This window comes from Lithobates pipiens, unplaced genomic scaffold, assembly GCF_037356315.1.
Source record: "Lithobates pipiens isolate NorthernLeopardFrog02 unplaced genomic scaffold, aLitPip1_a1.2 Scaffold_3, whole genome shotgun sequence".
Taxonomy (NCBI): domain Eukaryota; kingdom Metazoa; phylum Chordata; class Amphibia; order Anura; family Ranidae; genus Lithobates; species Lithobates pipiens.
This window is the reverse complement of record NW_027507790.1, coordinates 43,995,293-44,011,747: the sequence shown is the minus strand read 5'-3', so window position 1 is coordinate 44,011,747 and position 16,455 is coordinate 43,995,293. Positions and strand designations below refer to the sequence as shown.

The 16,455-nt window shown below is 45.7% G+C and overlaps 1 protein-coding gene across 2 annotated transcripts in view; it reads left to right on the top strand.

The window, feature by feature from the left end:
* Window positions 1–16,455, top strand: part of LOC143940335 (solute carrier family 2, facilitated glucose transporter member 11-like) — a 70,614-nt gene that overhangs the window by 29,812 nt on the left and 24,347 nt on the right. For both annotated transcript variants that reach the window (XM_077461583.1, XM_077461585.1), the window contains exon 2: window positions 14,065–14,157. In XM_077461583.1, the coding sequence (XP_077317709.1) occupies window positions 14,065–14,157 (93 nt within the window). The remainder of the gene's footprint in view (window positions 1–14,064; window positions 14,158–16,455) is intronic.

The following is a 16,455-nucleotide window of genomic DNA, read 5'->3' as shown; positions in this document are numbered from 1 at the left end:
ATACCTACACTGGCAATGTGCATGCCAACCCATGCTTTGCTTGTGAAGGACAGTACAGTAGGTATAGTAGGGGTGCAGTGGCAGCACATCCATTAGGGGCGCCCGGGTGCCGCCCCCTCTATCCACAGCTGCCACATCCTAGTCCAGTGATGGCGAACTGTGGCATCCCAGATGTTTTGGAACTACATTTCCCATAATGTTCCAGTACACTGCAAAGTGCAGGAGCATCATGGGAAATGTAGTTCCAAAACATCTGAAGTGCCAAGGTTCACCATCACTGTCCTAGTTAATACTCTATGATCCACGGCCGCTACCACTTATTCATGTGTCCGGCCCCTTTCAGGACGCCGGGTGCATGAATTACAGCGGCGGGGGTGTTGTTTTGAATCAGAGGCTCTAATAGGCTTCATAATAGGGTGGGCTTGTGGCGCAGAGCATTGCGCTATGAGCCCACCCAGGTGTTACAACAGTGAATGAACACTGATCCTCCTCCCGGCCAATCGGGATAGCCCTCACCCGATTGGCTGAAAGGACAGGCGATCCTATTGCACACCTAGGAGGAAGGGAGGAGACGCACGGTGGAAGCAAGGAGGAGTAGACACAGGAGCTGCTGCCCGATGTCCGCCGATGCCTGATCCCCGCCACTGCCAGATGTGCCCGCTGCCTAAATGGGGTAAGTGGCGGTGGACTGGCAGTGGGTTGCCACCCCTATAAACAAAACAACTACCATCAGAGGGGCTTTTCCACTTTTAGATACATCCTCCCCCTTCCCTATGGCCATGGCTGTAGTTATAAATCACGGGGCCCCCAGAACAGCCTACCTGCCAGGCCAACCCACCCCCCCCCCCCCCAGAAAATATCAAATGCTATCCATCGCAGCCATGGCATAAATCATACCCTCAATACCCATACAATTGAATAGTGCTGCTCTACAAGTGCCCCACAACCACATGCTAAGCATTCAATTTCAGTGCACTAGTGCGGGGTTAAAGCAGTCAGTGAAGTGGCAATACACTTCTCTGAAGATGCTCTTTGACAAGCAATCAAAATACAGACTGCTCTTTAGAGAGCACAGCAGATTTCAACAAGTCCTTCATATTTTTTTTTTTCAAATTTTAATTTTATTTTTTATTTTTGTTGAGGGCTCTCTGGTAAAATATCAGGGGTCTATACAGACTCCTGATGTGATGTCTCATCCATATAGATGTCTTACCCAGATAGATGTCTCATCCAGACAAAGCTAGCAAGCAATTGTGCTGCAAGTTTGAAAATCACAAGCTAAGCTGTTGCTAGACTGCCAGGCTTTACAAGTTTGTTGCACAATTGCAGCAAGTCCACATTGCAGAGTCCAGATAAACTTTCTTTGCAAACATTCTGCAAGTCTGCTGCAAGTTCTGGTTCAGTTATGTTGTGGAATAGTCATCCCACCATATGGGGTCACTGTGACTTGCAGAGCTCTTTCTGTAGACTCACTAGTACAACTTTGCTCTTGCTAGAGACTTTGCCATGCAAGTGTGCTACAAATCGGAGAAGTGTACAATTTGCCAGTGAAAATGTGCAGTAAGCTAACATGTACAATTAAACACGGCTACACATTTGTGGCAAGCTAAACTGGCTATCTGGGGAAATGGATTGAGGATATAGTGTAGATTCATCAGTCCCTTTCTCTGCAGCCTCAGTTGCACAAATAAATGAATAGGCAGCACTCTGAGGCTTCCTGTTCCTTCAAAAAACTGTGTTTAATAGGCTTCCGTAATGAATGGACACATGAATGATCAGTGCCGATCGCTCACTGTGTTCATTAAGGAAAGGAAGGGGTTGGTAAATATGACATATTTACCAGCCCCTCCCGCTCTCCATTCCATAACAACCCCCCATGTGCCCTCAGCAGCCGATGGGAGAGGATGGAAGCTGGCAGCTCTGTGGGGGGAGGGGAGCTTGACAGCTAGTGGAAAGCTAGCAGATCCTAGAACCAATTCCCCTTCAGTACAGCCAGAAGGAGAAAGAAGAGTAGAAGCCAGAAGTGCTGCAGGGGATCCAAAAGAATCACAAGTGTCAGCAATAAGGCAGTACAGCTGGCTCTCTTGCTCTGCAGGTGCCTGGGCCCCCCTGTTAAACTGATGAGGCCCAATACAGGAGGGCCAGCTGTACTGCCCTATCAGCAGTAGCCCTGGCTATGACCATAGTGGAGCAACTGTCTCTCACAAAGCCTACAAGGCCTGAGCACTGCACTTAGAGGGCTAGGGCCTGTGGTAGTTCTGACCAGCTGTATGTTCATCACCTAGTTTGGGTTTACGTCTTTCCACGTGCAATGTTGTGCAGATCGTTCACCTTTTCATTACACGTTTATGTGTACGGTCATGCATTCTAAACAACTTTTTTGGGTTAATTTCAACCAATGAAACGCTGAGCCATGAGCATGGTACGCATGACAGAGCAGCTCCAAATCCCAGGACTGCAAGACACTCCCCTGCTCCTCCTGCAGGAGAATTGATTGACAGCGGCTTCCGATACAGCACTGATTCTTTATTGCAAATAAGGTAATAGAGTGATTTGCTGGTCATGTGACATACATTTGGTGACTCTCACACAATTTTGGTGTAAATTACAATGTGCTTGGGGCCAATTTCAAGGCCTAAGCACTGTAAAGGGGTAGAGTGATTGTCTATGTTCAACACTGGGTTCACACCTTTTGCTATGTGTAACAGGAGTTGCTTGTGGGGGGGGCTTGTGGAACCCAGCTTACCTTAGAGAGCTCTGAAAACTCCTTGTCCAGCTCCCCTAGTCCCTCCTATGTTTAATTCATCCTGTGTCTATTATGGGCACAGGGTGACCGAGAACCCCAGTCTGATCTGCACTAATGAGACTCACCGTGCAACCACACCGGACTCAACACTTCCTTTTACCCATTATCCAGGGTCTTATATGTGTGGTTTGTGTTGAAGGAATGAAGTGTCTCTTTCACTTGGGACATATTATATTTCTAAACAATATCCCTCAAGAACATATGAAGCTAAAGTCCACCTTTCGTCAGAGACCATTGTTAGATAGTTTGAGGTGGGGTGTGGGTTGCTATGTGTTTGTTAAGTGCCTGTATCCCATTGTTCTATTGTTTGTGTCTGCCTTGAAAGCAACCTATTATGAGATGTATATGTCTATGTGGATTAGCTGTGTGGGGCGGGGGGGGGGGGGATTTCTCCAGCAGCCCCTCCCAAAGACAGTCTACTATTGGAAAGTTGAATACACCTGTGTCATGCTACTGGAGGAGGTAACATTTACCCTGCCCTGTGTCATTATGCGAAGAAGGGGGCTTGTCCCCTGTACCTGTGTTCTAAACAAAGAGTTGGTATTCTGATTTACTCCAAAACCGGTATTGCCTAGTTATTGGAGTAACTGGAGCCAGACTTGCGGGTCTCGTTTTCAAGAACTTGGGAAGCATCTTCTTGGTAGAGATACCCAACAAGGTGTCCGAAGTCCGCCACACTGTGCATTTAACTTATGTTTTTAATTCACATTTATGTGCATATGTTGTTGGGTACATTTTAGCCAATGAAATGTTGAATAAAGTTTAGGTTGCTATTGGAGGGGCTTGGTACCATGAGCTGGAAACACACATGTCACAGTGAATGAAACAGGCATCTCCAAACCCGGACTACAAGCCACTCCCCTGCTCCTCCCACTAGATGGTTGATTGACAGCGTTTCTGGAAACAGCGCTTTATCATAAACAAGGTAATAGAGTGCTGTCTGGTCATGATTTCACACTTCCCAAACAAAAGTTTGGGGAAACAATGTTGAACAATACAGAGAGTTTTGCTGTTATAACTACGAAATGTAAATCATTGGGTACATATTATTTAAATACTTTGAGGATTTACAGCAATATTAAAGTGGTTGTAAACCCTTACAACACACTTTGACCTACAGGTAAGCCTAGATTAAGGCTTACCTGTAGGTCCAAGAAATATCTCCTAAACCTATACGGTTTAGGAGATATTTGCCCGAAGACAGGCACCGCTGTCTACGGCGCATGCGTCGTAGACAGCGGCACGCAGGCGCACTGAGCGCGGCATCGTCATTGACGAAGATGGCGCGCGTGTCGGCTCCCGTGCGCATGCGTGGGAGTGACGTCATCGCGGCTTCGCCGAATGACAGCGGCGGAGCTACGAGACCCCACGAGAAGATGGATGCGCCAGACTACAGGGGACAGCTGTGACGTCGCTGGCTCCTGTGTCAGGTAAGTGACACATAATGGACTACTATGCGATGCATAGTAGTCCATTATGCTTTGCCTTTGCAGGGAATGAAAGAGGAAGTAAACCCATCAGGGTTTACTTCCTCTTTAAACCCAAAAACATAAATGTAATATACTGTATTGCAGATTGCCATTTCCCAAAGAAGAATGCCAGGCATGGTATATTTTTGCATATACAGTATATACCATACCTGGCCCATGCCCCTGGAAACTGGGAATCACTGAAGTAGACACCTCTACTCCACTGATTTCCACTTGCTTCTGGGTTCCGTGCTGAGCAGCTGACCTGATGGATTATGAACACAGGGGTTTGGCTGCTCAGCACAAATCAGAGAATGATTTTCATTTTCTGAATGAATGTATAGCTTTCCCTGATTGGATGAGGTGAAGAGGCGGGTTGTCATTATCTCCACTTCGTCCAGTCTAAGAACACTTTGCAATCGATCAGAAAATGCAAAGCGTTCTGTGAACGGCACCCGTGTCAAGCAACTGACCTCCTGTATTCATAGTGCATCAGGCCGGCTGTTCTGTGCGGGACTGGGAAACAATTCAAGATCACTGGAGTAGCAGAATCTACTTCAATGATTTTCAGCTTCCAGGGGCATGGTCCAAGTACAGTATATACATAGTTACATGGGTCCAAGCTGGACTAATGTAACAATCTAAAAATATACCATGCCTGGAATTCATCTTTAAAGCGGAAGTAAACTCATCGATTTATCAGGTTCAAAAAACTGTTGCAAAAAGTAAAAAATATTACTGTGCAGGTGTTAATAACCAAAGTGAAATAAAGCTGCTTGCAATATCACAACAAAACCAATTGTGAAAAAACATGCATAATAAAAAGTGCCGCTGCTAACGGCGATCATGCCGTTAGTGGCGGCTCCCGCGTGCATGCGCGGGAGTGATGTCATTGCGCCTCCGGCGTGTCACAGCACCGAAGCCACGATACCGAAAGGAAGATGGCCGCTTTGTGGAAGAGGGGACAGAGGTTACATCACTGGCTCCTGTGTCAGGTAAGTGGCACATAATGGGCTACTATGCGATGCATAGTAGCCCATTATGCTTTACCTTTGCAGGGAAACAAAGAGGAAGTAAAACCCACGAGGGGACACGTGAAGCACTTTATATGAGGTAGCAGCAGAGTTTGCATTTAACTTATATGGTTAGTAGATGTGATAGCTGCTTTAGTTTTATTTTTAGGTTTTATTTACACCTGGTGATCCAGCCATGGAGGCTGTTATTTTTCAGCTTCCTGTAACTGACCAAGCTGTCCAGCAAAAGTGGCAGTTAGAGAGTTGAGACAAACAATTTAACACTGCCTAAAATGATCAGCTTTTATTCATTTATGTAAAAAATGTATCCCAAAATGAAAAAAAAAAACTGTTCCTGTAACTGCTTAACCCCTTGCCTACTGGGCACTTACACCCCCTTCCTGCCCTGGGCATTTTTCAGCTTTCAGCACTGTCGCACTTTGAATGACAATTGCGCGGTCATGCTATTCTGCACCCAAATGAATTTTTCTTCAATTTTCAATTTTTTACTTTCTGTCAGTAAATTTTGTAACAAAGTAATTTTTCTCCTTCATTGATGTGCACTTATGAGGCATCACTGATGAGGTGGCACTGATAGGCTGAACTGGTGGGCATTGATGAGGTGGTACTTATGGGCACTGATGAGCAGGCACTAATATGCTGCACTGATGAGCTCTGATAGGTGGGACTGATAGGTGGCACTGATAGACGGCACTGGTGGGCACTGATAGGTGGCACGGATAGGCGGTACTGATGGGCACTGATGGGTGGCACTGATGGGCATTGATGTACAGCAGTGATGGGAATTGATGGGCAGCAGTGATAGGTGGCACTGATAGCCAGCACTGACTGGCATCACTAATGGGCACTTGTGGGCACTGATTGCCTTTACTGGTGGGCAATGATTGGTGACACTGTTGGTGCTATATTGTCATCAGGGAACTGAAGGTCAATGCCCTGATTACATGTGTAGATGTCCACCTGCAAGGAAATGCCGCTAATCGGCTCTCCTTGCCACATACTCTGTCAGTGTGAGCCGAGGAGTGCCGATTACCGTCATCTCCGTGTTTACACGTGACTGGCTGTGATTGGACACAGCTGATCACATGTTTAAAGAGACGCGGACGCAGCTCTTTACGAAGATCGGGGTCTCTGCGAGCTCGCCCATTCTGCGATACCAACATATGACGTTGTATCAGAACGAGAGCGCCCCACCATCATTTGATGGTGGGTGGGCGGCAACTGTTTAAAAAGCATCAGCTGAAGCTAAGTTTTCGTTGACAATGCTGCTGTCCAAAGGTGGCTCAGTTGCTCCTCCATCCAGAGAGGAAACACCCTAAAAAAGCAAGTGGCAGGAGCATCAGGCTAAAGTAATAAAAAAGAAAAGCCAGCCTAAAAAAAAGAAAACCAATGTAACCACCACATTTAAAGTGGAAGTAAACCCTCCTATTGTTTTCAGCCAAGGAAGCTGCCATCTTGGTTTCTGTTTAATCCTGAACTGCCATGATGCTGAACATGTGATCAGCTATGACACCAGCCATTGGATGGTTTGACAGTTTGGTTGAGAGCACAAACAATGTGTCAGCATTCCCAGAACATGTCGGCAATGTAACTGTTTTTCTTCCTTATTGGTCACGTCTAAAGAACACCAGGGGTTTGTTTGGCCAGCTATGTTACCTTTCTTTTTGGTCTAACCGCTGAGGTATTCACTTTGAGTGCTGGATTATCATTTATTTTAAAGAGGTAAACTCCGATGGACTGATAATCACCAGAAAATGTTGACCTACTATTTCTAGATAGGTCACACTGCACTTGTGGGGTAACCTCTGTGTATTTCCTTCACCATTCACACTTCACCCTGTTTTTCTTGTACTGCACCTCTTCTTAGGAGAAACGATACCAGGGGAGTGTTCTCACAGTGTAAAATCGTTGTAAAAATGTAAAAAAAACAAGGTATTTTACTCATAACAATGGTAAATAACCGGCACTAGGTGTATGACACTGGTCTAAGGGGGAAGTTTGCCCCCGCAGCTCTGTTCCTGGAAACGGCAAGCATTCCAGTGACCGCATGTGATGTCACCGGAAGTGGCGTAAGCGTAAACCACACCTCAATGCGTTTTGTCTTGACTGAACATCATCAGCTTTCTGAAGACATCCATCCGGTTGCTGGAACGCACTCCATTTCTGAGATCTTCCCCCTTAGACCAGCTGTATATCTAGAAAGAGTAGGTCAACATTTTCTAGTGAGGCCGCGTACACACGGGCGGACTGTTCGCCCAACCTTGTTCGGCAAACAGTTTCATCAAACAGTCCGCTCAAAATTTGCATGAGCGGACTTGCCCACACACGAGCGGACTGTTTGACGAACAAGGTTGGGCAAACAGTTCGCTCAACTTTTGAAATGAACGGACTCGCCCACGTAAGGCGGAGGCAAATCCGCCCATTTCGAGCGCGTGTACAGGTAGGCGGGGCCCGCGAAGGAGACGTCGCGGGCTCCGCCGCCTGGAATGGGCTTAAAGGGGAACCCCAACGCCGAAAAAAATCGGCGTGGGGGTTCCCCCCAAGTCCACACCAGACCCTTGTCCGAGCACGCTACCCGGCCGGCCAGGAAAGGGGGGCGAGCGAGCGCGCCCCCCCTCCTGAGCCGTACCAGGCCGCGTGCCCTCAACATGGGGGGTGCCTTGGGGAAGGGGGGGCCGCGCGGCCCCCCCACCCCAAAGCACCTTGTCCCCATGTTGATGAGGACAAGGGCCTCTTCCCGACAACCCTGGCCGTTGGTTGTCGGGGTCTGCGGGCGGGGGGCTTATCGGAATCCGGGAGCCCCCTTTAAGAAGGGGGCCCCCGGATACCGGCCCCCCACCCTATGTGAATGAGTATGGGGTACAATGTACCCCTACCCATTCACCTGTGAACTAAAGTACAATAAAAAACAACACAGAGAAAAAATATTTTATTGCACAGCTCCGGGGGTCTTCCGTCTTCGGGGGTCTTCTCGCCGGACTCCTCCGCTATGTGTGTGTAGCTCTTTTGCTAGCGGAGGAGTCCGGCTTTCTTCCTCCCCGCCGCCGGCCTCTTCTCCCGACTTCGGGGGTCTTGTCCCCCTCTTCGGTTCTTCTGCCGGGCCACCGCGCCTGGTCCGGTGGCCCGGTCTTCTGTCGCCGTCTTCCGTTCTTCTGTCGCCGCCTTCGGTTCTTCTGCCGGGCCACCGCGCCTTCTTGTAGCTCTTTTACAGGCGGTGGCCCGGTCTTCTGTCGCCGCCGCCGCCTTCCGTTCTTGTTCTTCTTCTTCTCCTGGAGATGTTGACTCGACGAGCTCTCCGGCCGGAATGCCAGGGACACGCTCCGCTGCCACTTATATAGTGACAATGGGGCGGTGTCACATGGTATATGTCACATGGGTTGGTCACATGGGTTGATGTCACATGGGGACTATGACATCGTAAGGGGGCGGGGTCACCATGTGACCAACCCATGTGACATATACCATGTGACACCGCCCCATTGTCACTATATAAGTGACCGCACAGCGCGGCTCTGGCATTCCGGCCGGAGAGCTCGTCGAGTCAACATCTCCAGGAGAAGAAGAAGAACAAGAACGGAAGGCGGCGGCGGCGACAGAAGACCGGGCCACCGCCTGTAAAAGAGCTACAAGAAGGCGCGGTGGCCCGGCAGAAGAACCGAAGGCGGCGACAGAAGAACGGAAGACGGCGACAGAAGACCGGGCCACCGGACCAGGCGCGGTGGCCCGGCAGAAGAACCGAAGAGGGGGACAAGACCCCCGAAGTCGGGAGAAGAGGCCGGCGGCGGGGAGGAAGAAAGCCGGACTCCTCCGCTAGCAAAAGAGCTACACACACATAGCGGAGGAGTCCGGCGAGAAGACCCCCGAAGACGGAAGACCCCCGGAGCTGTGCAATAAAATATTTTTTCTCTGTGTTGTGTTTTTTATTGTACTTTAGTTCACAGGTGAATGGGTAGGGGTACATTGTACCCCATACTCATTCACATAGGGTGGGGGGCCGGTATCCGGGGGCCCCCTTCTTAAAGGGGGCTCCCGGATTCCGATAAGCCCCCCGCCCGCAGACCCCGACAACCAACGGCCAGGGTTGTCGGGAAGAGGCCCTTGTCCTCATCAACATGGGGACAAGGTGCTTTGGGGTGGGGGGGCCGCGCGGCCCCCCCTTCCCCAAGGCACCCCCCATGTTGAGGGCACGCGGCCTGGTACGGCTCAGGAGGGGGGGCGCGCTCGCTCGCCCCCCCTTTCCTGGCCGGCCGGGTAGCGTGCTCGGACAAGGGTCTGGTGTGGACTTGGGGGGAACCCCCACGCCGATTTTTTTCGGCGTTGGGGTTCCCCTTTAAGCCCATTCCAGGCGGCGGAGCCCGCGACGTCTCCTTCGCGGGCCCCGCCTACCTGTACACGCGCTCGAAATGGGCGGACTTTCCGAGCGGGAACAGTCCGCTCATTTCGAAAGTACAGCGGACAAGCCCACACACGGGCGGACTGTTCGCTCAAACACAGTTTCAGCGGACAGTTTTTCGGAATTTCCGAAAGACTTTGTCCGTCCAACTGTCCGCTGAAACTGTCCGCTGAAAGCCCACACACGAGCGGACTGTCCGCCCAAACACTGTTCAGCGGACAAGGTTGGGCGAACAGTCCGCCCGTGTGTACGCGGCCTGAGTGTCAGTCCATGTGGGGACACCTGAAGCACTTTGGATTGGAGCACTATATATTTACATAAGAGGATGAGAACTTTATATTGAGAGCACCGCTATATTGGGACTTTGTACTGGTCTTTTTGTTTCTTTACACCACAGTATATTTATATTACACGCCATAAGAGTGAATGTATTTTTTAAGGTTAATTTATATGAGGTAGCAGTGCGGTTTGCATTACACTTATATGGTTGTTATTTGTGTTTTTCAATACATAGGGCTTACTGTGTCAGCTACAAATAATTGTGATAAATGTATCATTTATATTTTCTTCACTTGCTCTATTCTTAGGCGCAGAGCAATATTTCTCACATTGTACCACATCGAATAGTTGGTCAGCTGCAATACAATACATTTTTGATTTTGGGTTTAACACTGCTTTAATACTACTTAAAGTATTAAACTCATTAAATCAGAAGAACAATGACATCATCTGTATTCCTCTAATGAGTTTTCTTTGAAGTGCTGTCTCATGCAGCACTGACTATTGGAATGTTTCCAGAGTTACATCATTATGATTCCAGTGATTTTTTTTATTTTAGCTCATTGTCAAGATTAATATCTATCAAACCTACCTCTCAATACATAAATTAGTACTATCATGAAACTATACAATGAATATTGAATGGAATAGCTAATACACCATGTAAGCCTAGCCTGGTTTCTGCATTTTACTTTTCACTTTAAACAATGGAATCTGTTCTCCCATCAGGGTTATTGTAGTCTGTTAATCTTTTTACCTAACTACAGTGGCTCCATTTCAATTTTTCACACTAAGCTTCTATTCTGGCTAAACCTATTACCAGGGTCATGGGAAATACATTTTCATAGTCTTAGTAATGAAATGATTGTATATACTGTGCATTTGTATCTTTTTCTTGTTAAGAAAATAGCTGTCATAATATATATAACCTAAAATATGTTTAAAAGTTTTGTTTTCATAGTGACATAAGTTTTTAAAACTTGGCTCATTGTTTTGTTAGTTGACCACATTCTGGGTAGTCCGGCTATTCGAGGTCAAAATGAACAAATATGGCATTTTTATTGTGAATATAGTGTAGTTTCTTTACCTTGAGGGACATAGACATTTACAGACTGTTGGGTTGTTCTGCGGCCTACAGGGGGATTTGGATACTGGTAAACAAACAAAAAAAACTGTGCAAGTCCACTATAATCCCTCCTACCCCCAGCATACTTTATTTTTTTGCTAGTGTCCAGGGGAATAGATGTTTCTCTGCTGAGCAATGTCTACATTGTTTTGCTAGTTTTCCCTAAACTTCTTTCAGGACAGCACCTGAGAGAGTGGCTCCACACAACAGGAAACGCCAACTCCACCAAACTTTAAAAGGAGGCTTCTCCCCACAGCTTGTCAGTTTTTGTGTTTCCTCCGGCAGGGGAACACTTGTTGGGGAGTCAGGGGCTCTTAGGTGCTATCCTGAGAGACCAGGCCTCCTGCATCACCTTTTTACCTTTTTTCTTGGGAGCTGGTCCTCCTATTCCACATTGGGAAGGGATGGTGGATGGCCTCCTTCTCCCCCTTCTGTGCTTGGGGAGAGCCGGTACTGGGGATGGGTGGCCTAGGCGGCTGTTTTTTTTTTCAGCTCACCAGCTTTTTTTTTAATGCGCCAACAAAGTTTTCCAGATTTTCCAGATTTGCAAGGCTGCTACTTGGTCTTCTGTTTACACGTTTCCATGTTTTCCATGTTTTACCAGGTGAATGTTCAGGACTCTTCTATTGCTGGCACATAATCTTTCAGTTTGTCTTTGAGCTGCAGCCAATTCCCAGTTATGTTTTTTGTAGGCCTGTTAATGCTTTGCTGCTGTTGCCAACCCCTCAGTTGGACTGCTTTTGGATGTCCCAATAGTCAGTGAATCCTTGATGAACAAAATCTAAAGTAAATTCGATTTTTGTACTTCCCATCAAAAACACTAGTTAATTGAGGGACAAAGGTCCCAACTGTCTATGTCTGTGGTCATGCTTTTGGTACTACTTTTCCTTAAAACTAAGCTATGCTGAAAGTAGGAGTTTTACCGGTCTGGTTCTATTTTTTGGTTACTAGTGTCCAATTCCTACTGTGGGTGGCAGTGTAACTCAACAGCCTACGAATTCCTGTGTCCCTAAGTGGACTGCAGGAAATAGAAGTACAAAGTGCCGATTAATATAGATGGTTGGCAAATGCTTTTAAGGGAGTTCACTGCTTTTTTAATCATGATACCATTTTCTGCGGATGAAGTGCAATAAGGGCCTATATTGAGAGGCAGTTGTTTGCTTCAAATCAGTCTGCTTCAAACATGTATTCCATTTACATAAAAGTCTATTGGAATGCAAAACCCACTTGAAGCAGGTCAGAAGGACATCGACTGCAGAAGGACATTGACTGAAGATCAAATGCAGATTTTGATGCTAACTCTCAGAAATGTCTCAAACTGATGCTAGAACACAAGTCCAGGCAAGTCTGTTGTCAAAGGCACTAAACATGCTTATAGGCTTGACCTCTACCATTAAGCCCAATGTAGGTGAAACAGGGGTATGACTGATGGATGCGGATTTTGGCTGAAGCCAGCTGTTCATTTACTTTATACCAGTGTTAAATACAGTGTGTGGTGATACTTGTATGCTATATTGCTATACATAGAGCGAGATGTGCCTTGTCTCTGCCATCACCTGAATACAGAGAGTAAACCTGGGAGACTGATACTGCGGGCTTGAAGCGACACTGATCAGTTGTGATAAACAGTCTTACTTTCTGTAAAAAATAACAGGCCTACTGGCTGAATCACCAGATGAAAATAGAAGAAAGAAAGTCTAAAAAAAGGAAAACGAATGCAGCTATCACAACTAAGAATGTGTAAGCTGCAATATAATAAATGTTTGCTTTTAGGCTTAATAGTGCTTTAAGCTTACCAGTATGGATAAATAGCCCTAGTCACAGATATTCTTTGACACCCATTTAGATGAAAGTTTTCATTGATATGTTCAAGGTTTTGAGCGGTTTCTCCATTGGTCTCAGTTCAGATGTAAGTAAATCACAACCATAGATTAATTGTGACTGATTGACATTCTGTAGCTTTAGCCAAATTAAAAATGAGTATATAACCAAAACATGTTTTTGTATTTACTACTGCCTATTTTTTTTTGTTTGTTTTTTTGTGTTTTTTTTTTTGTTTTTTTTGCGGTCTGTGTACCATTGGGGAAGTTTCCCTTCACTTATTGCAGGGATCTTCAAACTATGGCCCTCAAGCTGTTGCGGAACTACAAGTCCCATGAGGCATTGTAAAACTCTGACATGACTGGACGTGATGCGAATTGTAGTTCCTGCACAACTGAAGGGCCATAACTGGGCTTGATGGGAATTGTAGTTCCTGCACAACTGGAGGGCCATAACGGGGCGTGATGGGAATTGTAGTTCCTGCACAACTGGAGAGCCATAGTTTGAGGACCCCTGACTTATTGTCTCAGATAAACAGTATGGAGTTAGAGGAAATCTACAGTGAAGTGGATTCCCAGGGACAGGTAACTATATTGGAAGATTTCCTCACACCTCTTGTTCTGGGAACTTTGGATTTCTCCTCACTTTCTTTCTCAAGGACAGTGATCACCAGTACAAATAATGAGTTGAATGTCCCTACTGTGGGCACAGCCAGCAAAAAAAAACCTGTCACCAACTTATCCAAAAATAAAAAATGTTTTGCCTGTGGATACACTTTACAGTTTGCAAGAGCTTTGGAATTCCTTATTTTACATTGTTATAAAATTATTAGACCTATCCATGTAAAAACATTTGGCAATACAGCCCCTTGCAAATGTCTATTGCTCATGTGACAATGATGTGGTTGCTGTCCGGATCTAACTGGACTTTTGGCTTAGTTGACCAGATCAATTGAAACATAGACCAAAAAAATCACAATTGTGGGGATCTTCACTAGAAGTGAATTAAGGTTCATCAGAAGCAAATAGATACTGCTCGAGGCTTTATTGCTCAAGTGTTTTTATTTGGCTACTTCAGATAACTGGTTGTATTTCTGCAATATATTAAGTCACTTTGCTTTTTCTTCTGTGTTTCAGGGATGGGTGCTACTTCTTACGATGTGCGCTGCCGGCATTGGAGGCACCTTTCAGTATGGATATAATCTTACCATAATCAATGCCCCCACAACTGTGAGTATGCAGTTACTGAAAATGTTACTCTCATGTTTTTTTCGGACAGTTATCTAAAACTAACTCTGTCACAAACTTGGGCAACTTAAACTGAGCATATGATAGGAAAATATAAGGCAAAGAGTACCTTTACTGTAAACCACATTGTTATGGTTAGTTAAATACAGTGGTGTGAAAAAGTGTTTGCCCCCTTCCTCATTTCCTGTTCCTTTGCATGTTTGTCACACTTAACTCTTTGGAAGGTGTGTGTCCAAGTATATCTGGCGTAGAAGTAACACTGCATTTCATAAAAAGAACATTATACCAACAGTAAAATATGGTGGTGGTAGTGTGATGGTCTGGGGCTGTTTTGCTGCTTCAGGACCTGGAAGACTTGCCGTGATAAAAGGAACTATGAATTCTGCTGTCTACCAAGAGATCCTGAAGGAGAATGTCCGACCATCTGTTCGTGTACTCAAGCTGAAACGAACTTGGGTTCTGCAGCAGGACAATGATCCTAAACACACCAGCAAGTCCACCACCGAATGGCTGAAGAAAAACAAAATGAAGACTTTGGAGTGGCCTAGCCAAAGTCCTGACCTGAATCCTATTGAGATGTTGTGGTATGACCTTAAAAAGGCCGTTCATGCTCGAAAACCCTCTAATGTAACTGAATTAGGACAATTCTGCAAAGATGAGTGGGCCAAAATTCCTCCAGGACGCTGTAAAAGCCTCATTGCACGTGGTTGCAGTTGTTGCTGCTAAGGGTGGCCCAACCAGTTATTAGGTTTAGGGGGCAATCACTTTTTCACACAGGGCCATGATGGTTTGGATTTTTTTTCACCTTTAATAATAAACACCTTCATTTACAAATTGCATTTTGTGTTTACTTGTGTTGTCCTTGACTATTGTTTAAATTGGTTTGATGTTCCGAAACACTTAAGTGTGACAAACATGCAAAGGAACAGGAAATGAGGAAGGGGGCAAACACTTTTTCACACCACTGTATATATGCAGACCTTCACTTTTACTGCAAATATTGAGCTTTTCACTATCCTCTTCCACTCATTTGCCTTGACTATTGCAACTGCCGTCTCATTGGCCTACCTTTACTCATGCTATCCCTTCATCAGTCTGTCATAAATACTACTGCCAGACTCTGCTATCTTTTCAGACGCTCAGTGTCTGCCACCCCTCTTTGCTTAATCCTTCCACTGGTTTCTACTTGCCCAACAAATACAATTTGAAATACTAACAACATACAAAGCTCTGTCCCAAGCAACATCATCAACCTTGTCTCAAGACATCACCCAAACAGTCCTCTTTGCTGCCTCCAAGGTCTTCTGCTCTCTAGGGTGTCCGTTTATGAAAGAGAGATCAGCCGTGATCCTGAGGATCACAGCCGATCTCTCGTGTTTACCGGTTTAGCTGAGATGAAGAGCATGTTCTCGGCTACTCATCGTAACACACAACCCTTCTGTCACAAATGGGCAGTTTAGGAAAGTGAGATCTGAAAATCTCACAGCCATTACTCTGAAAGATCTCTCTTCTAGGTTCACCAGCTCAGAGGTGGAGAATCTGGGAGAGAAGCTGGTGCACTTAGAGGAAGAAGACTTCTCTCTAGAGGAAGAAAACATTAATAGAAATATTATATATATATCAAATATGTAAATATATATTTATATATACTGTGTGTGTGTATATATATATATACAGTATATATTTTTTTAGTTAGTTATCATGTGTCTGTACATGTCATTGCATGTTCTTTTAAAGTTTGGTTTCACTTTTTGAACTCGGCTACACTGTAATCTTACATTATCTCATGAGATTACAGACAGCCCACCTCCATCTATACAGATCTCGGCAATTTTCAGAGGAAAAACTTATCCTTTAAACTCCCTCTGAGAACTGAAGTTCTCGGATTCATAAACAGGCTGTAGAGGAGATGATTTTCCTCTGAGAACTGAACTAAGAAAAAACATCCTCCTATGCCCACCTCCAGAACTTCTCCAGAGCCTCTCCCATCCTCTGGTAAGCCCTAAACGTTTTTTCTACTCTGCTCACCTTTAGGCTATCCCTGAAAAATCATCTCTTTGACGAAGCCTATCCTGCCTTAACTGAACTTTTTATTTTCAAAATAAACTCATCCTTCATAGTTATACTAGAAGAAGAATCCCCTGGGAGTGGATTTTTAAGGCACGTACGTGTAGTATATATATATAGTATATATTGTTTTTGGATGTGGCACAACAAATTAAGGCAGCCCTGCCGTACCTTCCCTTTTTCTCATCCTTCATAGTTAGTACCCTTTTTGTC